The sequence below is a fragment of the Microcaecilia unicolor genome, chromosome 13 (assembly GCF_901765095.1).
Source record: "Microcaecilia unicolor chromosome 13, aMicUni1.1, whole genome shotgun sequence".
Lineage (NCBI taxonomy): Eukaryota > Metazoa > Chordata > Amphibia > Gymnophiona > Siphonopidae > Microcaecilia > Microcaecilia unicolor.
Genome location: NC_044043.1, coordinates 56,679,346 through 56,701,561, shown reverse-complemented (window position 1 = coordinate 56,701,561; position 22,216 = coordinate 56,679,346). Strand labels below are relative to the sequence as shown.

Sequence of the window (22,216 nt, the reverse complement as noted above, 5' to 3'; positions counted from 1 at the left end):
CTTTACAGCTGTTCTGAAGAAGGTGTGGATCAGTGGTGTAGCTACGTGGGGCCTCGGGGGCCTGGGCCCCCGTAGATTTGTCCCTGCACCCCCCTGCCGACGACCCTCTCCCCCCCTCCCACCGCCAACCATCCCCCGCCGCCGTGGGCTACCTTTGCTGGCGGGGAACCCCAACCCCCGCCAGCCGAGGTCCTCTATTTCCCGTGTAAGGCTTCATTCTGTTTCTGACGTCCTTGTACGCGCAGGACGTCAGACTCACAGAAACAGAACGATGCCTTGCAGATCAGCCAGCAACTCTGGCTGATGTGCAAGGCTTCGTTCTGTTTCTGTGAGTCTGATGTTCTGCACGTACAACGTGCAGGACGTCAGAAACAGAATAAAGCCTTGCGCGGGAAGAAGAGGACCTCGGCTGGCGGGGATTGGGGTCCCCTGCCAGCAAAGGTAGGCGACGACGGTGGCGGCAGGGGAGGGTTGGTGGTGGGAGGGGGGTCGAGAGTGTCGTCGGTGGGGGGGGGGTCAAAGTTTTTGGTGGTAGTGGCAGCGGCGGCAGGGGGGGTCGGCAATGGCGGCAGGGGGTCGGCGGCACCAGGGGGGCTAAAATGTGCCCCCTCACCTCGGGCTGTGGACCCCCCTCCCGCCGAAGTGTGGCTACGCCCCTGGTGTGGATGCATATTTCTATAAAATGCATACGTATGTTGCACTCAGATGCGCAGCCAGACCTCAAATTTTGGATAGGCCAGTGGGCAAACTGGGTGGGCACATGTACTGTAGTCTCCACAACCTCCCCCCCCCCCCCCCCCCCCCGTGCCAAGTCAAAACTTTATACACCAGCCGCAGGGGTCCTCTGATAGCAAGAACAGCTCCAGAGGGGTAGCTAGGTGGGTTGCCAGGGGAGCAACCGCTCCCTCCAATGAACTTCTGACAGCGCCAGCGCCAATTTTTCATGTGACATGTCACGTTTAAAATACGCACTGGTGCCATCGGCAGGCCACTCTCTGCTCCTTCTGACGCCTCAACGTGGCTACACTTCTGAACAGCTCCCTCACTTTCTTGTTCCAACTGGCGGCACTGTCCACATGCTGCCGCTGCCCCACCCCTTTGCACATGCTCGGTTTTCATGCATGCATGAAAACTGAGCATGTGCGGCAGGGGGAGGCCAGAGTGATGGCAGTGTGTAGACAGTGCTATCGACTGGAGCAAGTAGGAAAGGGAGTTATTCTTACCGCCAAAGGACCCCTGCAGCTGGTTGGGATTGGGGATCCCCACCAGCCAATAACAAGTGTGCAAGATTTTTGGGTGGGCCTGAGCCCAAAGTGGGTGGGCCCACCCACAGCTACATCACTGGTTGCACTTCTGTGTCTACTCTTTGTTCCTGGAAACACCTATGTGTGCTGCATCATCACGCAATTTTATAAAATCCTTTTATGCATGTAAAACATGCTATAGACATGGTTAAAAAATGTATAAAATGACCCCGATAGTGTATTCAGAGACAACACATTACAACAACTGCAACACCCTAAGGAGAAAATGTGTCCAAGAATGTTCTTATTCCTCCTTAGTTTCTTTACTCCTACGTCAAAGAGCTGAGCACAGAGATGCTGGAGGAGTTCCTGAGTCACCTCTCGCAGTGTGCTGATGGCTTCCATGAGACTGTCCAACGAGACATGTGGCGGAAAATGTTCTCAAATGTCTTCCAAGCTTGTGACAGTGTAAAGGTAACTGTCTGCAGCCCCTTCCCATTTGTCTTTCACTCCACATCTGCTCAGCCTGTAGTAGGCAGAATATGTTGATTCCTTCCCTTAAAATGCCAAACCCTACAGACAAAAAGCAGTGTTAATTTCAGCACCCCATTTGTTGAATGCCAGACTTCACGCTCTGTGCTAGTTTGGGGAAGGCATTTGTCATTGCAGTAGGTCTGTGATGCACAAGACAGAAGGCCAGGTGAGTACTTTGACACCCCAGGAGAGCAGCCCATGCTGCTGTTATACCAAGGGTCCATTCTATTAATTGCTACGTAAAAATTTGCAATGTATTCCAGTGTTTTTATCAAGCCATTACTGGTGTGGCATCACCATGTGAACCTGAGCTGCCACATGACTCAGTTCCTGGTGGGAGACTTCAGGCAGAGCCTGGGATTTTAACTTTTCTCTCAGTACAATCTGGGTTATGGGTCACTGCATATTATTTATTTAAATAAAAGAATGTATGAGTCACTTTTCCTGTAAGAAAATAAATCACCCCAAGGTGGTCCTTTGACTTCAGATCAGGACTTACACGTGCCAGGATCCATCATAATAAAGGGCTTTTCTGTCATGAATTTTTCTCTCCAAGACTAGGGTCGTTTGGCAGCTGTACCGTAGATTCATCAACCTTTAGCGTCCTACACTGTAAGAGAGTGATAGAAAGAAAATAAAACAAAGCAAATGTAGTGACTCAAGCAATGGTACAGGTGTACAGATAAAACTCAGCAGGTAACACGTTAAGCCTTTCAGTTAGCCACCCCCTGGAGAAAAATAAACAACTCACACAGGTACAGTGGAGTAGGAGGTAAAAAGAAAGATTTACTCACAGTTTAGTGCAAACTTTCTTTTTGCATAGAAACATAAAAACATAGAAAAATGTAGGCAGATAAATACCATATGGCCTATTCAGTGCCTATCCAGGCCATCTTCTCTCCCTATCACTCCCTTAGAGATCCTATGTGCTTGTCCCAACCTCTCTTGAACTCAGATACTGTTTACCAGTGCCTTAGCAAGGGCGGCTGACACCCGGGGCGGTTCGCCGCTGCGCACCCTCCCCCCCGGGTGCAGCACGGCGCACTCCCCCTCGGCGCGGGCACCCCCCCCCCCTGGAGCACATTCTTACCAAAGGGGGTGGGCAGGAGGGCTGCTCTGCCCCGAGTACACGTCGCTGGGAGCTGCTTCAGCTCCGCTGGTTCCCTGCTCTCTCTGCCCCGGAACAGGATTGTTCCGGGGCAGAGAGAGCAGTGAACCAGCGGAGCCGACACCCCCCAGCGGCGTGCACCCGGGGCGGACCGCCCCACCGCCCCCCTTCCTACGCCACTGCTGTTTACGTCTCTATCACTTCACCAGGAGGCCGTTCCATGAACTCACCACCCTTTCTGTGAAGTATTTCCTCAGATTACTTCTGAGTCTGTTCCTTTTCATTTTCATCCTATGCCCCCTCGGTTCCAGAGCTTCCTTTCAGTTGAAAGAGACTTGCCTCCTGTGCATTTATGCCATATAGGTATTTAAACATCTCTATCATATCTCCCCTCGATAGGGATAAGACCCTGTAATAGATATCTCAATCAACATCTGCCATATTCACCTATTAGTAGTACTTCCCCTTTCACAGCTGTATTTTGAATGTCTTCAATTAAATCTTTCTTCTAAAGAATACATATTGAGATCTTTAAGTCTGTCTCCATATGCTTTATGACAAAGACCACTGACCATTTTAGTAGCCGCCCTCTGGCGACTCCGTCTTTTTGAAGGTGCGGTCTCCAGAATTGTACACAATGTTCTAAATGAGGTCTCACCAGAGTCTTATACAGGGGCATCATCACCTCCTTTTTCCTACTGGCCTTTCCTCTCTCTATGCACCCAAGCATCCTTCTAGCTTTCGCCATCGTGTTTTCTACCTGTTTGGCCACCTTAAAATCATCACATATGATCGCATCCAAATCCCGCTCACCTTTTGTGAACAAAGATTCTTCACCCACTAAATTGTACCGTTTCCTCTGGTTTTTTGCAGCCCAAATGCATGACCCTGCATTTGTTTTGCATTAAATCTAAGCTGCCAAATTCCAGACCATTCCTCTAGCTTTGCTAAGCTCTTCCCCATGTTATCCAACCCTTACTTCCACTTTTGTGGAGAAGGACCACATCTGCTCTTGTTCAGTCCTCCGGGACCACTCCCAACTCTAGAGAAGCATTGAAAAGGTCAGCCAATGGAGCCACTAGAAATTCCCTAAGTTCCTTCAGTACCCTCGGATGTATGCCATCCATCCCCATCGTTTTGTCCACCTTTAGTTTAGCCAGCTCCTCACAAACACAGTCCTCTGAAAATCGTTCAGGGACTACCACCCCTCCATTCCTATTTGTGTTTGTCTTCTGGGGTCCTGCTCCCAGCCCTTCAGCTGTGAACACTGAACAGAAATATTTGTTAAACAATTCTGCCTTATCTTTATCAGCTTCTACATATTCCTCCCCTTCACCTTTGAGTCTCACAATGCCACTGATGAACTTCCTCCTATTGATAACATATCTAAAAAATGTCTTGTCCCCCCCCCCACACACATTTTACTGTATTGAATATTTTTTTCTTCCATTTGCATCTTTGATTTTCTGACGATTGTACCAGCTTTTCTTAGCTGTTCCAGATGTTGTCACCTGTCTTCCTCTTTCTGCGATTTCTTGTAGTTTATAAAGGCTGACCTCTTTTTCCTTACCTTTTCAGATACTACTTTTGAGAACCAAAGCAGCCTACTTTTCCTCTTACTTTTATTTACTTTCCTTACAGAAGGTTTCTTGCCATTACAATAGCTCCTTTCAGTTTTGCCCACTGCTTTCCACTTTCTTCCAGATGTCCCCATCCAGACAGCAGTTCCTTGAGGTAATCTCCCCATCTAAATAAAGTTAGTTTTTTTGAAGTCTAGAACCTTCACTTTTAAATGAACCCTCTCCACACCTATCTCATGATCACTGGATACTGGATGATCACCTATTATAACATCAGAAACACTCCCCCCATTTGTAAGCACCAGTGTGTTTTTTCTAGCAAAAAAGGTGCCGGTACTCAAATGCCAAGCCACCCTTCAGGGGTGGTGTGATTACTGAGGGACCCACCCCACAATAGCCAGGCCCTCTGCAAACCAGTCACAAAATCTATGACAAGGCAGAATTGGTATGTAGAGCCTGAGTTCTTTCATTAAAACTTGGGGACCATGGGTCAATTTTAGCAAACAATGGAAAAGGTGCCGGTACTCAGTACCCCCTCAAAAAAAGCCCTGGTAAGCACTAAATCCAGTATGGCCCCATCCCACGTGGGTTCCATTACCAACTGCTGGAATAATTCCCCTTGTAGAGAATCCTTGATCTCCCTGCTTCTAAAAGACCCCGCATATTAACCTATTCCCCTTTCACAGCTATATTTTGAATGTCTTCATTTCAATCTCTGTCCATTTCTGTCTGTGAAGGAGACCTGTATATCACACCAATATAAATTTGCCATTCACTTTTTCTAGATTGCCCCACAGTTCCTCTTAGTTACCCTGTTGGTCATGCAGTTGTGTGGCTTCAATATTATCTTTAACATATAATGCTACTCCTCCTCTCTCTCTTTCTTCCTACCTTGTCTTTCCTGAACTGAATATAGCCTGGTATAACTATAACCCAGTCATGGTTCTCTGTGATCGCCACTAAATCTAAATCAGCCCCTTCCACCACAGTCTCAAGATCTAAAACCTTATTTTCCATACTTCGGGCATTAGTATATATACTGCTTTCCAGATATTGCCCCGTTTTCCCATTTGTGTAGAGGTATTTAATGTTTCACTTACCTGAGGGCTTGCACTTGCTTTAATCACCCTGCCCCAATGATTCTAGTTTAAAGCCCTCTTCAGTAGGTTAGCCAGTCTACCTCTGAAAACACTTCTTCCCTTCTTTGATAGATCAACACCATCTCTGCTCAGCAGCCCTTGGAAAAGCATCCCATGGTCCAGGAAGCCTAACTTTAATCCACCTACATGGCCGAATTTAACTAACTGGGCACCAAATGGTGGAACTCAATACCAAAGATCACAAGAGGAGTGGAGTGGCCTAGTGGTTAGGGTGGTGGACTCTGGTCCTGGGGAACTGAGTTCGATTCCCACTTCAGGCACAGGCAGCTCCTTGTGACTCTGGGCAAGTCATTTAACCCTCCATTGCCCCATGTAAGCTGCATTGAGCCTGCCATGGGTGGGAAAGCACAGGGTACAAATGTAACAACAAAAAAAAAGCATCACTAGCTATCTTAAATTCAGAAAAGAAGTGAAAACATACCTCTTTAAAAAATTCTACAACAAATAATTAACTATCGTTGTCCACTCCGATTATTAATCAAAAACCATTGACCCAACCAAAATGTAAATCATAATGGTAAACCACCTCTACAAATGTAAGCCAATACTGTAACTATTAACCAGAATGTAATTTGTAAGCCACTTTGAACTGAAACTTGTTTTTGGATAACAGTGATGCATAAATAAATAAACAAACTTCTTGAATTTTGGCACCTGGCAGACAGCACACCTCTTGGGACATGATTTCTGGTCTACAGATGGATGCCTCTGTACCTCTCAGAAGAGAATTGCCAACCACTACTACCGTTCGCCTCTTAGTGTTCACTGATCCAGCAGCTTTGGGGATTTCGAGCTCTGATTCCTCCTGTCTCTTGGATGCTCTTACCTCCTCCGCTTCTAGGGCTGCATATTGGTTCTTCAGTTTCCGGGCAGGTGGAATCATGGTATCAGTCCTGCAGGATCTCATAATCTGAGTCCTGTTGTCCTCTTTTAGCACAGTTTCTTCTTCCCCACTGCTGGAAGTCTTTGATGCTTCATGAAGCATTTCATTGATGTATTTCTCACTTTTGTGGATGCTTCTCAACCTTGCCACCTCCTCTCTCAGTTCTTTCATGCAGGGTTCAAGCTGAAGACATCTTGCACATGGAACCAGCCCTTCTCCTGGAATCAGTGGGGTAGCCATGGTTTGGCTGGCAGGAGTCCCCAAGCCCCACCAGCAGAAGCTTTTCTGTGATGATATTCGCCACCGCGCTGCCTGCCCTGCTTATCCCTCTTTTGTGCACATGCTCTCTACTAAGATAAGACAAAAATAAATAAAGCAACAGTTTTCCCAGCAATATAAAATTAGAATTTAAATAAACCCGTTCCTAAAATAAATAAATCAGGCACAGTACTTGTTGTAAAAAAAAAAAAAAATCTACTTCTACTTCAGTCTACAATGTCTACCTCCTAATTGGCTGGAGAACCTAGAAATCAAAGATCAGCCTTGGGGTGGGTGGAAGGGAGAGAGTTAAATGCTAAATCAGTGGTTGCCAAACCTGGTCCTGGAGGCACTCCTGCCAGTCAGGTTTTCAAGATATCCACAATGAATATTCATGAGAAAGATTTGCATGCACTGGAGGCTCTAAACTGATGCTATGCAAAACTCTAAAATGCAACCTAAAATACTAAATTAAACTCTACAACATTATTTATATAAAACCCTAAGAGAGACTTGAAAGGCTACACCTTTGTTTAAACCACTTTATTTCTCATTCCGGAAATGAACTCTCTATACTTGACTGCTTAATTTACTCTGTCACTTATGAACTTTAAAGCAATACCACTCTGTATTTCTCATTCCGGCAATGGTGATCGCCATTACAGCATAGTGTAAGCCACACTGAGCCTCCATATAGGTGGGGAAATGTGGAATACAAATGCAACAAATAAATAAACCGACTTTGCTAAATAAGTAGAGTAATTTAACAACAAATGACAATGAAGTTACCTATTCAACCCCAAGTTTATTTTTTCCAGCAGGTAAAACACACCAATGAAATTTTCTACCTCTCAGCAGGTCCTCTCTCAGCACCTCTTCATACTTAGTCAGAGGAGCCCCACAACAAGTACTTCACCTGGTCCCCACTATTCCCTCTAAGCTGAGCGGGAGTCCTCCAACTGCATTGCTGCCAGTAGGGGGTGGTGTTTCAATATTGTGTTTTCAATGGATAGGGACAGGCAAGTTCCCTGGAGTCCTGCAGAGCTTGCCTGTCCCTCACTATTGAAAATGTGATAGTGAAATAACACCACCCACTGGCAGGACTGTAGATGGACGACTCCCACTCAGCTTAGAGGAAACAATGCTGGTCCCTGAATTGATGATCACTTTTGCTCTTGGTACTCTTTGAGTCCTAAGCAAAGCTTAGTACTCCTGGGTGTGGGGCTCAAATTTATAGACTCTTAAACCGTAAAGGAGTTTGTGCCTCTGTATAAGCAAGTTGTTGGTTTAAGCAAGTTGTAGGGCCGCCCAGAGGGGGAGGCAAGATTCCTCGGGCCCGTCCTCCAAGGAGACCCTGGTGCCAGCCATAGAAAAGCTGGGGTTTTTTTTCCCAGTGTTGCTTCAGTCAGTCTAACAGCCTCCCATGCTCAGTTGGATCCAGCGTCTTTCCCTCCCTTCCAACCATCCCCCCTCCCCCGGTTCTCTGCTTGCCTCAGAGTCATTGGCTGGCAGGTAGCAGCAATTGAGAGAGACTGCTCTGCTGGCCATGAGTCCTTCTTCCTGCCGCCTCCCGCCTATGCAGAAACAGGAAGTTAGATAGAGGGGCATAATCGAACGTCACCGGCGAAATAGATCATCGGCGATCTATTTTGGCGGCAGCGCAACAGCTGGCCGGAACCGTATTATCAAAAAAAATGGCCAGCCATCTTTTTTTCCGATAATACGGTTTATCCCGGCCAAATGCCACAGTTTGCCGGGTTTGAGGTCGCCGGTTTTGTTTTTCAGCGATAAAGGAAAAAAATGCCAGCCATCTCAACCCCGGCGAAATCCAAGGCATTTGGTCGTGAGAGGAGCCAGCATTTTTAGTGCACTGGTCCCCCTCACATGCCAGGGCACCCTAGGGGGCACTTCTAAAAATGTTTAAAAAATACAAAAAAAGCTCCCAGGTGCATAGCTCCCTTACCTTGGGTGCTGAGCCCCCCAAATCCTCCCCAAACCCACTCCCCACACCTCTACTCCATTACCATAGCCCTTATGGGTGAAGGGGGGCACTTACATGTGGGTACAGTGGGTTTTGGGGGGGGGGGGTTAGAGGGCTCAACACTTAGCACCACAAGTGTAACAGGTGAGGGGGATGGACCTGGGTCTGCCTGCCTGAAGTGCACTGCACCCATTAAAAACTGCTCCAGGGACTTGCATACTGCTGTCAGGGACCTGGGCATGACATTTGAGGCTGGCATAGAGGCTGGCAAAAAGTGCTTTATTTTTACTTTTTTCGTGTGGGAGGGGGTTGGTGACCACTGGGGGAGTATGGGGAGGTCATCCCCCATTCCCTCCAGTGGTCATCTGGTCAGTTGGGGCACCTTTTTGAGGCTTGGTCATGAAAATAAAAGGACCAAGTAAACCCGGCGAAATACTGCTTAACGCCGCTTTTTTTTTTCATTATCCGCGAAAGCCGGCCATCTGGTAGTCACGCCCATGCCCGCACATGTCCCTCCTTTGCTTTGCCGGCGACACGCCCCTTTGAATTTCGCCGGCAAGGCGATGGGAAAGCGGCGATGCTGTCAAAAAAGCAGCTTTTGATTATACTGATTTTGCCGCTTTTCCGAGATCGCCGGCCATCTCCCGATTTATGTCGGAAGATGGCCGGCGATCACTTTCGAAAATAAGCCCGATAGATACTTCACAGGAGGCAGAATGTGGCAGGAAGAAGGATCCATGGCCGGCACAGCACTCTCTATTAATCGCTGCTGCCTGCCAGGGGGAAGGGAGCTGTGGTGGCTGTGAGGCCCTTAAGATTGTTGGTCCCGGCCCCGGCTTTGTCTCTTGGTGGCCCTGGCAAGTTGTTCTCAATCACATATCGCTCTGGAAGATAGGCAAGATGCTTTTGGTCACTTATCACTTGTCTGATCATTATCTGCAAATGTCTGATCTTACATCCACCAACATCCAATCCATTCAGCCACCAGGGTGTTATTTATTTTGGAGGGTATATGTCTTTGAGTGGGTGGGGGGCCTGGGTCTACCAGACCACCAGGCCCTCAAGTCCTTGGGGGAGTGGTGGAGAGTGATTCCCAACCCTTCCCAGTCCCCCTATTCCTTTCCAATATCTTGGCAAACCCTAACGCCAGCTCTGAGCTGGCATAGGGTTTGCCATGGGAGGAATGCCCTTGTTTGGCACACTGCCGCTGAGCATTGGGGAGGAATAAGGAATTAACTCATCATTTGCATGTTGATACGCTATCCCTTGGTGCACTCGTTACTCCTCAGGGTGGAGTTCTTCAAGTATGATGCGCCAGCAATCGCAGGTGCTAGTCCAGCACTAATGGCCTCTAGCGCCCGCATTTTCTTCTGAGCATCATCAGACAAATGCATGAGAGAGTTGCATTCAACAGAGGCATGCATGCAAATTTATCTCATGCCTATTTCTTGCCGGTATCCTTGTTAATGGCACTTGATATACTGTCTTTCTGAGGTTTTTGCAACTACAGTCAAAGCGGTTTACATATATTCGGGTACTTATTTTGTACCAGGGGCAATGGAGGGTTAAGTGACTTGCCCAGAGTCACAAGGATCTGCAGTGGGAATCAAACTCATTATCCTGAAAACCAGACTGGCTGGGTGTACCCCAACTGGGTTGAGAAGCTAGGATGTAGACTGTAGCATGCTCCTCACTGCCAGAAGAACAGAACAAAACAAACCAAAATGACAAGGAATGCCACCAACATTGAAACATCTCAAAAATGTGTTTTCCAGATGGGATTCCTTGACAGGCAGCGGATTCTGGCCTTGCTGGAAAACTTCTATGACAGCAGCAGCAAGGATGCAGATGGATGGAGATTCCGGGACCCTAGGCAGTGTGAGTAAAGACAAAGAGAGAGAGAGAGATTCTGTTTTGGCGCTGATTACTGAGGCCCCCATTAAACCATCATAAGGATAAGAGTGATCTAACAGCCTTTGTTTATGTGAAAATCTTGCTGCAACTCCTTAATATAGCAGCTGTGCTCAGAACTAGAGAAAAGAACTGGCATGTTTCTTCTTTACCCTCACTGTTCAAAATCTCTATATTTAACAAGTCACCTTCCTGTTGTACAGTGGTACTCTTTCCCAGTCAGGTTTTCAGGATAGCCCTAGTGAATATGCATGAGTGTGATTTGTATACAATGGAGGTAATATGCATGCAAATCTTTCTCGTGTATAATTATGAGGGATATTCCAAAACCTGAGCTGTTGGCTCTCAAGGACAGAGAGTGAATATCACCGCAGTTAAATATAGCTCATGAATCTGTAACAAGTTTCTTCCCCAGGCTAAATAATAGGGTTCCTAATAAGACAGCCTACCTTGGTGTGTCATGGGCAGAGCTGAGATTTGTACACATATCAGCCGGCACTGAATATTCATGTTGTATAACACATTCCGTAACACAATACTTCCCTAACACATTCCAATAATGCAAAGAAAAAGCAGACAGGCAAACCAGGTAGTGGCAGTCACAGTTAATTAGTAGCAATCTTCCAATACAAAGTGTGATATGCATTGTCCTATCAATAGGTGTCTCACAAATCACCCAACATGTTTCGGCAGGAACATCTGCCTGCATCAAGGGTACATTAAATACTTGTGAAAGGAACAGACACACCTATAAATAATAATAAAAACAATCAGAACGTATACATAGCCAGACTAATCCAAAACATACAACGAAGTATAGAATCATCTCAAGCTAAAAGTCAGCTTATATTAAAAGGAAACGGTTGTTTAATATTTAGCAGTGGCACATGGACACTGAAGGTGACAGCTCCACTTAACCAATAGCAAAGGAGGGACACCTCTGCTAAACCAAAATAAAACAGGGGGAAGATAAGAACGTGTCAAAAATATTACCTTCAAACCAACTATTCAATGTATGAAAATTGCATACACTAGGCTACACAAGGCCAGTGTGAGTCACTTGAAAAAATGGCTCAAACAAACTCATTTTTTATTTTCGAGATACCTATTGATAGGACTCCTCGTGTTTGCCTGGCTGCTTTTTCTTTGGACTATTGTACCTTTGCTGTGGCCCTTGTGTGCCTCTCTGCTGTTTCTGGGTTTTAATCAGCAAGGCACAGGCAGGGTGCAGGCTGTAAATAAAACAAATTTGGTAGTTTTTTTTTCTTTCTTTAATTTACAAAATGAAACAAATCATCATAGCAAATGTTTTAAATGAAAGCCCATTCCCACTGTGCTTTAATTGTACAGTGATCCAGGGGATGGTGACATGTCATTAATACATTATAATTTAACAGCTTGTAACTCCCAGTAGAGAACTAAACAGCTTCTTTCTGAACTAGGGCCTGTGATTGAGCTGGAAGAGAGAAATCGTGCTGACATCTCTGCCCAGTTTGATGATGGCAGGAAGGCGGTAACACAAGAAGGGATGAGTGGTCTGGATGCCATAGATTCTGACAAGAACGTCCCTCCAGTTCAACAGAGTTTAGAGGAACAGCAAAGTACAGAAGGTGTGTTAGACCAAAAGACCACCAGTGGCGCTAGAAATGTGTTAGTCCCAGGAGTCAATCAGGATGAACAGTGTACACTTACAGACACAGAGATGAGTTATCCTGAAAGCTTAATACAAAGTCTGGGAGATGAAGCCACAGACGGAGAGAATATACAGCCTGATAAACAGTACTTCAAGAGCGGAGATGGAGCTACTATCGCAGAGCAGAAGACAGGGAAAATTAGCCACTGCAGATAACAATTATCAGGCTAATATTCAAAGGTTTTGTACAGGCACCAAAATTGGTCAAAAAGATTCTTTTCTATTCAGACTTTCTCCTCTCCTCTGGGACCAGTGATGGTCAGCAGTGGATAAATTCAAGCAGGTCTCTGGAGACTGTAGCCACTACTGTGTCTGCTAAGATGCTAGAGCCTGAGGTTCACCACAGATTACTGCTGCACTTGATTGGTACTTCTAAGACCATGGCCTTCTGAGGATCATTCCAAACCAGGGGTTCTCAACCCAGCTCTCAGGTCACATCTAGCCATATCCACAATGAATATGCATGAGATAAATTTGCATGATTTACTTGATGTTAGCCCATAAGATTCTCCATACCGGAATCTTATCTCTGTTCTCTTATTACCCCTTATACCCCTTTGCGCTTCCTTTGTTCTACTAGTGAACATTTTCTGATTATTCCCTCTGTCCATTGCTCTAAGCTTGAATCCACTAGGCCTAGTGCTTTTTATTGTACAGCCCCAAACTTATGGAATGCTCTCTTGCTTCCTATTTGTGCTGAACCCTCTTAGTTAAAGTTCAGAATCTTATTGAAGACTCATCTTTTCTCTCAGGCCTTCCAGATGCATCAGTGTGATGTGGCTGTTCAGCTGATTGGATGGGTGTTATATGTTTTCTCTTTCCTGTTCTCCCTGCTGCCTGTATAGTTCCTTTTATATTCCTTTTTTATGTTTTTATTGTAAACCTCTTTGCTTATGGTGAAACTATATATATATATATATATATATATATATATATATATATATATATATATATATATATAGTTTCACCATAAGCAAAGAGGTTGTATTCATTGTGGGTATCCTGAAATCCTGACTGGCTAGGGGTATCTGGGTTAAGAACCCCTGGTCTATGCCATTTATTTAATTATTTAACAATTTCTATTCCGCCTACAACTAGGCGGATTACAAATCAACATACACAATAAAATCCAAACAATAAAACTAACGTACAATCAAAAGCAGATCAAAAATCATCTAAAACAGACTTAAATATCGATTCCATACATGATCAAATGTCTTCAAAAATTTGCAAACTTGATCCCTGCTGCTACACAATCTCAAATAACCTGGCAAATTGTTCCAAATTTGTGGACCTGCATCTTTTGTGGTCACTTCTTAAAGACAAAACTCCAAGTGTTTATTCTGATTGTGAGTATTTTATTTTACGTTTCAGACACAGAAATTTTGGAGCATGATTCTGCCTCTAGATCCAAAATCGACTCAGTCCAGGGTATGGATGGGACAGTCTGGTCTGGTGAGTATACTCCATATAGGACTTGATTCTGTAAATGACACTCAAATTTGGGTAAAATGCTATTCTATAAATGGCGCTCAAAGTTGGGCAAAATACAGAGGTAGAGGGAATCCATAAGCAAAGTAGCAAAAGCTAAAATCCAAAAAAGCACAAGGAGCCTTCAAAAATGTAGCATTTCAGCTGGATTTTATTAATCAGACCTGACACAGTCTGCATGTCGGCAACAAATGCCTGTGTCAGGAGTCTATTGTCGCCAAAGAAACAGATAATCCAATGTTCAAAAACAAACTTGTCTTGAAAAAGACAGGTCCACTCAAAACTTCATAAAGAGATGCCGAGAAAGCGCGGGAACAAGTTATACTTCTAGTCAAATGTTCCGCGGTATGAAAGTGACCAAACACTGGCGTGATTAGTGCTGCATCAAAACGGAGCTACCGGCAGATCTGGGAAATGGAAGGCTCCTTGTGCTTTTTGGGATTTTAGCTCAATGTTGGGTGCCATTTATAAATAGCATTTAGTGTCAGGACCCACACCCAATATTGGGTGTGAGGATTTACACCAATTGAATCCTGGTGCAAATCAACATCCTATATAATAATTCTCACCTCCAACGTTCTATGCTTGGGACCATGGCTCCCTGGCTGCAAGTGGTCTGCGAGGCAGACACGCACGGATGTCACTGACGTCAACATATCTGATTTCAAGGCAAGGGGAGGAGTAGGGAAACACGCGCAGCGTGTTTCCCTACTCCTCCTACTGCCTCAGAATCAGCTGTCACCCCCCCCCCCCCGCGCTATGGCCCCCTCGAAACCCACCCCCCTCCCGCGAACCTGTCGATCCCCCCCCCCCGGAACTCCGAAAACTGCCGCCGCCGCCGTTGTTGTGCTACCTTCCCTTCCCGTAGGTTCTTCAATCATCTTCTTAGAAAGTTTAACTCCGTGCGTCTGACATCAGACGCACGCATAGGAACTTCCAGACAAGATGATTGAAGAACCTACGGGAAGGGAAGGTAGCACAACAACGGCAGCGGCGGTGGCGGCAGTTTTCAGCGTTCCGGGGGGGGAACGACAGGTTCGCGAAAGGGGGGGGTTCGAGGGGGCCGTAGCACGGGGGGGGGGGGGGGAATTGCCTGCCTAAGGCCCGTTTCCTTGCCTACAGAAATGGGCCTTTTTTACTAGTACACAATAAAATCCAAACAATAAAACTAACGTAAAATCAAAAGCAGATCAAAAATCATCTAAAACAGACTTAAATAACGATTCCATACATGATCAAATGTCTTCAAAAATGTGCAAACTTGATCCCTGCTGCTACACAATCTCAAATAACCTGGCAAATTGTTCCAAATTTGTGGACCTGCATCTTTTGTGGTCACTTCTTAAATACAAAACCCCAAGTGTTTATTCTGATTGTGAGTATTTTATTTTATGTTTCAGACACAGAAATTTTGGAGCATGATTCTGCCTCTAGATCCAAAATCGACTCAGTCCAGGGTATGGATGGGACAGTCTGGTCTGGTGAGTATACTCCATATAGGACTTGATTCTGTAAATGACACTCAAATTTGGGTAAAGTGCTATTCTATAAATGGCGCTCAAAGTTGGGCAAAATACAGAGGTAGAGGGAATCCATAAGCAAAGTAGCAAAAGCTAAAATCCAAAATAGCACAAGGAGCCTTCAAAAATGTAGCATTTCAGCTGGATTTTATTAATCAGACCTGACACAGTCTGCATGTCGGCAACAAATGCCTGTGTCAGGAGTCTATTGTCGCCAAAGAAACAGATAATCCAATGTTCAAAAACAAACTTGTCTTGAAAAAGACAGGTCCACTCAAAACTTCATAAAGAGACCCGAGAAAGCGCGGGAACAAGTTATACTTCTAGTCAAATGTTCCGCGGTATGAAAGTGACCAAACACTGGCGTGATTAGTGCTGCATCAAAACGGAGCTACCGGCAGATCTGGGAAATGGAAGGCTCCTTGTGCTTTTTTGGATTTTAGCTCAATGTTGGGTGCCATTTATAAATAGCATTTAGTGTCAGGACCCACACCCAATATTGGGTGTGAGGATTTACACCAATTGAACCCTGGTGCAAATCAACATCCTATATAATAATTCTCAACTCCAACGTTCTATGTTTGGGACCGTGGCTCCCTGGCTGCAAGTGGTCTGTGAGGCAGACACGCACGGACGTCACTGACGTCAACACAGCTGATTCCAAGGCAAGGGGAGTTCCCTACTCCTCCTACTGCCTCGGAATCAGCTGTCACCCCCCCCCCCCCGTGCTATGGCCCCCTCGAAACCCACCCCCTCCCACGAACCTGTCGATCCCCCCCCTGGAACGCCGAAAACTGCCACCACCGCCACTGCCATTGTTGTGCTACCTTCCCTTCCCATAGGTTCTTCAATCATCTTCTTAGAAAGTTTAACTCCGTGCGTCTGATGTCAGACGCACGCATAGGAACTTCCAGACAAGATGATTGAAGAACCTACGGGAAGGGAAGGTAGCACAACAACGGCAGAGACGGTAGTTTTCGCTGGCACGGGGGGGGGGGAACGACAGGTTCGAGGAAGGGGGGGTTCGAGGGGGCCGTAGCACGGGGGGTGGGGAATTGCCTGCCTAAGGCCCGTTTCCTTGCCTACAGAAACGGGCCTTTTTTACTAGTACACAATAAAATCCAAACAATAAAACTAACGTACAATCAAAAGCAGATCAAAAATCATCTAAAACAGACTTAACTATCGATTCCATACATGATCAAATGTCTTCAAAAATGTGCAAACTTGATCCCTGCTGCTACACAATCTCAAATAACCTGGCAAATTGTTCCAAATTTGTGGACCTGCATCTTTTGTGGTCACTTCTTAAAGACAAAACCCCAAGTGTTTATTCTGATTGTGAGTATTTTATTTTATGTTTCAGACACAGAAATTTTGGAGCATGATGCCTCTAGATCCAAAATCGACTCAGTCCAGGGTATGGATGGGACAGTCTGGTCTGGTGAGTATACTCCATATAGGACTTGATTCTGTAAATGACACTCAAATTTGGGTAAAGTGCTATTCTATAAATGGCGCTCAAAGTTGGGCAAAATACAGAGGTAGAGGGAATCCATAAGCAAAGTAGCAAAAGCTAAAATCCAAAAAAAGCACAAGGAGCCTTCAAAAATGTAGCATTTCAGCTGGATTTTATTAATCAGACCTGACACAGTCTGCATGTTGGCAACAAATGCCTGTGTCAAGAGTCTATTGTCGCCAAAGAAACAGATAATCGAATGTTCAAAAACAAACTTGTCTTGAAAAAGACAGGTCCACTCAAAACTTCATAAAGAGACGCCGAGAAAGCGCGGGAACAAGTTATACTTCTAGTCAAATGTTCCGCGGTATGAAAGTGACCAAACACTGGCGTGATCAGTGCTGCATCAAAACGGAGCTACCGGCAGATCTGGGAAATGGAAGGCTCCTTGTGCTTTTTTGGATTTTAGCTCAATGTTGGGCGCCATTTATAAATAGCATTTAGTGTCAGGATCCACACCCAATATTGGGTGTGAGGATTTACACCAATTGAACCCTGGTGCAAATACCCATGCCTAAATTAGTCTCGGATCCCCCAAATTCTATAGCACTGCGCACAAATTCTAGAAATGCCTCTAGCCTGCCTATGCCCCTCCCACAGCCACATCTCCTTTTCGGATCTGTGTGGAAAAATTTACATGCACATCTTTATAGAATAGCGACTATAAAGATGTGTACATAAATTCCAATTATTGCCAATTAGCACCGATAAATGATTGTTAGCCCCCAATTATCAGTGCTAATTGGCTCATTAAGCAATTTATATAGAATGAGGGGGATTATGCTGTTATGTAATTTTTGTCTACCACCTTCCTTAGACATAGTCCAGCTCAAAGTTCATTTTAAAACTGCTTTGTTAACCCTTTCTCCTCTACTTGTTTGTTGAAGGTGACCTGCTGACCTCTGACCTTGCACTCAAATACACCTCCTATGGGCAAAAAAACCAGGATGAATGGAACATAATCACCTCCAAATTCAGAGGTACTACATTTTTATAATATATCACCTGAACACGGTGAAAATGAGCCACAGCCTGTTGTATTTCAGTCCTGGGCACAGTCTACAATGTGCCCTGGCGGAGACTTATGGTTGGATAGTGACCTTTGTGTCTGGCTGAGTTTCTCCATCTTGTACATGGGATGGAGGTGAATGGTGACCATCAATGACAGTAGTATTCATTTCTTGAGAGTTGCCAGTGGGCCATGTTCTCAGGATAGCCCCAATGAATATCACGCTTATTTTCGAAAGAGAAGGACGCCCATCTTTCGACACAAATCGGGAGATGGGCGTCCTTCTCACAAGGTCATCCAAATCGGCATAATCGAAAGCCGATTTTTGGACACCCTTGACTGCTTTCCATCGCGGGGATGACCAAAGTTCACAGGGACGTGTCGGCAGGGTAGCGAAGGCGGGACTGGGGCGTGATTAGGAGATGGTCGTCCTCGGCTGATAATAGAAAAAAGATGGGCGTCCCTGACCAGCACTTGGCCGACTTTACTTGGTCCATTTGTTTTCACGACAAAGCCTCAAAAAAGTGCCTGAACTGACCAAATGACTACCAGAGGGGATTGGGGATGACCTCCTCTTACTCCCCCAGTGGTCACTAACCCCCTCCCACCATAAAAAATGTTTAAAATACTTTTTTGCCAGCCTCTATGCCAGCCTCAAATGCCATACTCGTCCATTGCAGCAGTATACAGGTACCTGGAGCAGTTGTAGTGGGTGCAGTGTACTTCAAGCAGGCGGACCTGGGGGGGGGGGGTTGGGGGGGCTCAGCACCCAAGGTAATGGAGCTATGCACCTGGGAGCAATTTGAGAAGTCCACTGCAGTGCCCCCTAGGGTTGGTGTCCTGGCATGTGAGGGGGAACAGTGAACTACAAATGCTGGCTCCTCCCACAACCAAAGGGCTTGGATTTGGACGTTTTTGAGATAGACATCTTTGGTTTCCATTATCGCCGAAACCCCAGGACGACCATCTCTAAGTTCGACCTAAATGTCAAGATTTGGGCATCCCCAGCCGTATTATCGAAACGAAAGATGGACGTCCATCTTGTTTTGATAATACGGGTTGCACCGCCCCTTCGCGGCACTGTCCTTAGAGATGGGTGCCCTTAGAGATGGCCATCCCCATTCGATAATGCCCCTCCACGTGTCCTAATACGAAGTAACTACTCTTAAATCTTTCAATATTCTCAATTTCCTTTATTACAAATCAAATCTTAAAATATGTCCTGAAACGTATCAACACGTAAATTTTAATTCACCTTCCCACATTATTTTTGCACTCTCTCACTCTCTCTTCATTCATAAACATTCATCTCTCTTCGTACTTACACATTCATTTCTAATATTAAAATATATACTTTCCTCCTGTACGAGGTGATGGTGCTTACATGGACAAATTGTTCTATCCCCTTTGTTCTATATTATAAACATTCATAATCCTCACTGCATGTGTCTAGCAAAGCTGATAAATTTTCAATAGAATTAATATACTCTCCATACATGTTCCAATCCAAATGTTTAATATTTGAATAACCATCAAACATCTTAAATCCTCCAGTGTATTTCAGGTATTACGTCACCAGCCTTCTCTGTATAGACTTATCCAGTAACCATCAAGTCCTTCATCCGTAGAGAAAAAGATCTCGTATACAAAAAGTCTCATTTGCAGTATAGCATCTCTTTCACGCACGTTCTTCCTTTCCCAGTTCCCATCTTCTTAGTCAATTCTTTCCGTGTTTCATATCTTGCGTCAAATCCTACATAGTCACTGTGTTTCGCTGTAGGCGTCTTCAGGGGTTTTAACTATCATATGCAAAAATAACTATTTAAAGGATAGGGGGCAGTTTTAGGACGCATGTTCCGGCATTGTCGGGAGCAGGGTGCCATTGTTCCCTGTACTGGTTTGCGGTCTGCTCTGTTTATAGAGTCAGTAAACATTTGGAAATATACCAGGTATGTTGGTGCATGGAAATTTTGTAAGGGTTGGGGGTATAGTTATAATGATTTATACAGTTCTCTTTCAGTGTTATTTTTGCATATGATAGTTAAAACCCCTGAAGACGCCTAGGGCTAGGTTTACTATGAGCGAGTAAGCGTTTTTAATGCGCATAAATGGTTTACATGTTTTAAACGCTAACACGCCCATAGAAATGTATAGGCGAGTTAGCGTTTAATGCGCCTTAAATTTACAGGCGTGTTAAAAATGCTAATGCACCTTAGTAAATATACCCCCTAGAGTGAAACACGGTGAATGTGTAGGGTTTGACGTCAGATATGAAAGACAAAAAGAATTGACTAAGACGGGAGCTGGGAAAGGAATAGCGTGCGTGAAAGAGATGCTATACTGCACATGAGGCTTTTTGTAGATGAGATCTTTTTCTCTACGGATGAAGAACTTGATGGTTACTGGATAAGAATATATGTGGAGAAGGCTGGCGATGTAATACCTGAAATACATTGGAGGACTTGAGACGTTTGATGGCTATTCAAACATTTGGATTGGAACAAATATGGAAAGTATATTAATTCTATTGGCAATTTATCAACTTTGCTAGGCACATGCAGTGAGGATTATGAGTGGTTTATAAGGGGATAGAACAATTTGCCATTGTAAGCACCATCACTTCTCATAGAGGAGAAAAGTGTATATTTTAATATTAGGAATGATTGTGTAAGTATGAAGAAAGATGAATGTGTACGAGTGAAGAGAGAGTGGGAGAGTGCAAAAATAATGTGGGAAGGTGAATTAAAATTTATATGTTCATATGTTTTAAGACATATTTTAAGATTTGATTTGTAATAAAGGAAATTGAGAATATTGAAAGATTTAAGAGTAGTTACTTCATATTAGGATATCAAATAGTGTAACTAGATTGGAATTGGGATACTCAATAGGAAGAAATAATGAATATGTTTCAGAGAAATTTGCTTACGTTGGAGGTAGTAGGCATGCAAATTTCTTTCATGCATATTCAATAGGGATATCCTCCTGAAAACTTGCTGGCAGCCTTTGTGGATTAGGAATGAATATTGAGGATCTACAAAAATGTTAGGGTCCTGAAGCTGCTGCTAAGAAGAAGAGAGGGCACTGGGGGATAAAGTAAAAGGATTAAGTCTGAATTTATCACATTCTACAGCAAGTCTCCTACAGTTGTGTCTGCTACTTCTGCCTGTTTGGCTCCTCAGATCACATCAATGTTCTGTTTCATATCCAGATTTGCAGCCATTTATCACGGACCTTGACTCTCAAGGTCCCTCTCGTGCAGCAAGCGCCTTCAATAGGAGTATGGTAAACCTTCCCCAGTTCCTGCAACTCATGGAGTCTTTTGTCGGGGAAAGGGCCTCCCTGCCCGCGGTGGAGAAGCTTGTAACCTACATTAAAAGCAACTATGAGGAAACAGCAGAGGAAAGGCACTATCATCAAGAAAAAGTAGGTGCTGTGGTCTTTGTAAATAGAAGAGGGATTGTACAGCAGCAGGCCGATGCTCAGAACTCCCGTGGTAAAGCCAACAATGCAGAACCCCAGACCACTGGAACAGCGCAGAAAACTAGCTTGCCAGTGCTCAAAGGAAATGGCATTTAAATTATATGGGTGCTGTAAAAGTGAAAGCGAGGGGGGGGGGAAACGTGCTTGGCACATGTGTGGAAGTGCTTTGCAGTAGACTCAGCTCTTGTGCGCATGTGCCAGGCAGTGGTGTAGCTACGTGGGGCCACGGGGGCCTGGGCCCCCGTAGATTTGGCCTTGGACCCCCCCCTGCTGATGACCCTCTCGACCACCCCCCCCCCCCGCTGCCAACCCGCCGTCGCCTACCTTTGCTGGCGGGGGACCCCAACCCCCGCCAGCCGAGGTCCTCTTCTTCCTTCGTTCTGTTTCTGAGTCTGACGTCCTGCACGTACAGAACGAAGGAAGAAGAGGACCTCGGCTGGCGGGGGTTGGGGTCCCCTGCCAGCAAAGGTAGGCGATGGCGGGGGAGGGTTGGCGGTGGGAGGGGGGTCGAGAGGGTCGGCGTCGGGGGGGGTCAAAGTTGGTGGTGGTGGTGGTGGCGGCGGCGATGGAGGGGTTGGCAATGGCAGGGGGGGTGTCGGCAATGGTGGGGGGTTGGCGGCATCGGGGGGGGGCTAAAATGTGCCCCCTCACCTCGGGCTCTGGACCCCCCTCCCGCCGAAGTCTGGCTACGCCCCTGGTGCCAGGCAAACCCGAAAATGAAGCGCACATTAGTGCCTGTTTTCTGCGCCTTTAAATATAAACTTTTCAACAAAAATGTTTACTTGGATGGGCGCCAACATGTGCTTTCAGTTACAGGTTTGCTCGAACTCGCGCACATTTAT

At 45.4% G+C, this 22,216-nt stretch overlaps 1 protein-coding gene across 1 annotated transcript in view; it reads left to right on the top strand.

Moving 5' to 3' along the window:
* The window catches only part of EFCAB5 (EF-hand calcium binding domain 5), an 85,526-nt gene that overhangs the window by 27,918 nt on the left and 35,392 nt on the right, over window positions 1-22,216 (top strand). The window contains exons 6-13 of the mRNA XM_030185679.1: window positions 1,563-1,718; window positions 10,524-10,626; window positions 12,102-12,269; window positions 13,727-13,807; window positions 15,244-15,324; window positions 16,730-16,807; window positions 17,770-17,862; window positions 21,103-21,317. Of these exons, the coding sequence (XP_030041539.1) occupies window positions 1,563-1,718; window positions 10,524-10,626; window positions 12,102-12,269; window positions 13,727-13,807; window positions 15,244-15,324; window positions 16,730-16,807; window positions 17,770-17,862; window positions 21,103-21,317 (975 nt within the window). The remainder of the gene's footprint in view (window positions 1-1,562; window positions 1,719-10,523; window positions 10,627-12,101; window positions 12,270-13,726; window positions 13,808-15,243; window positions 15,325-16,729; window positions 16,808-17,769; window positions 17,863-21,102; window positions 21,318-22,216) is intronic.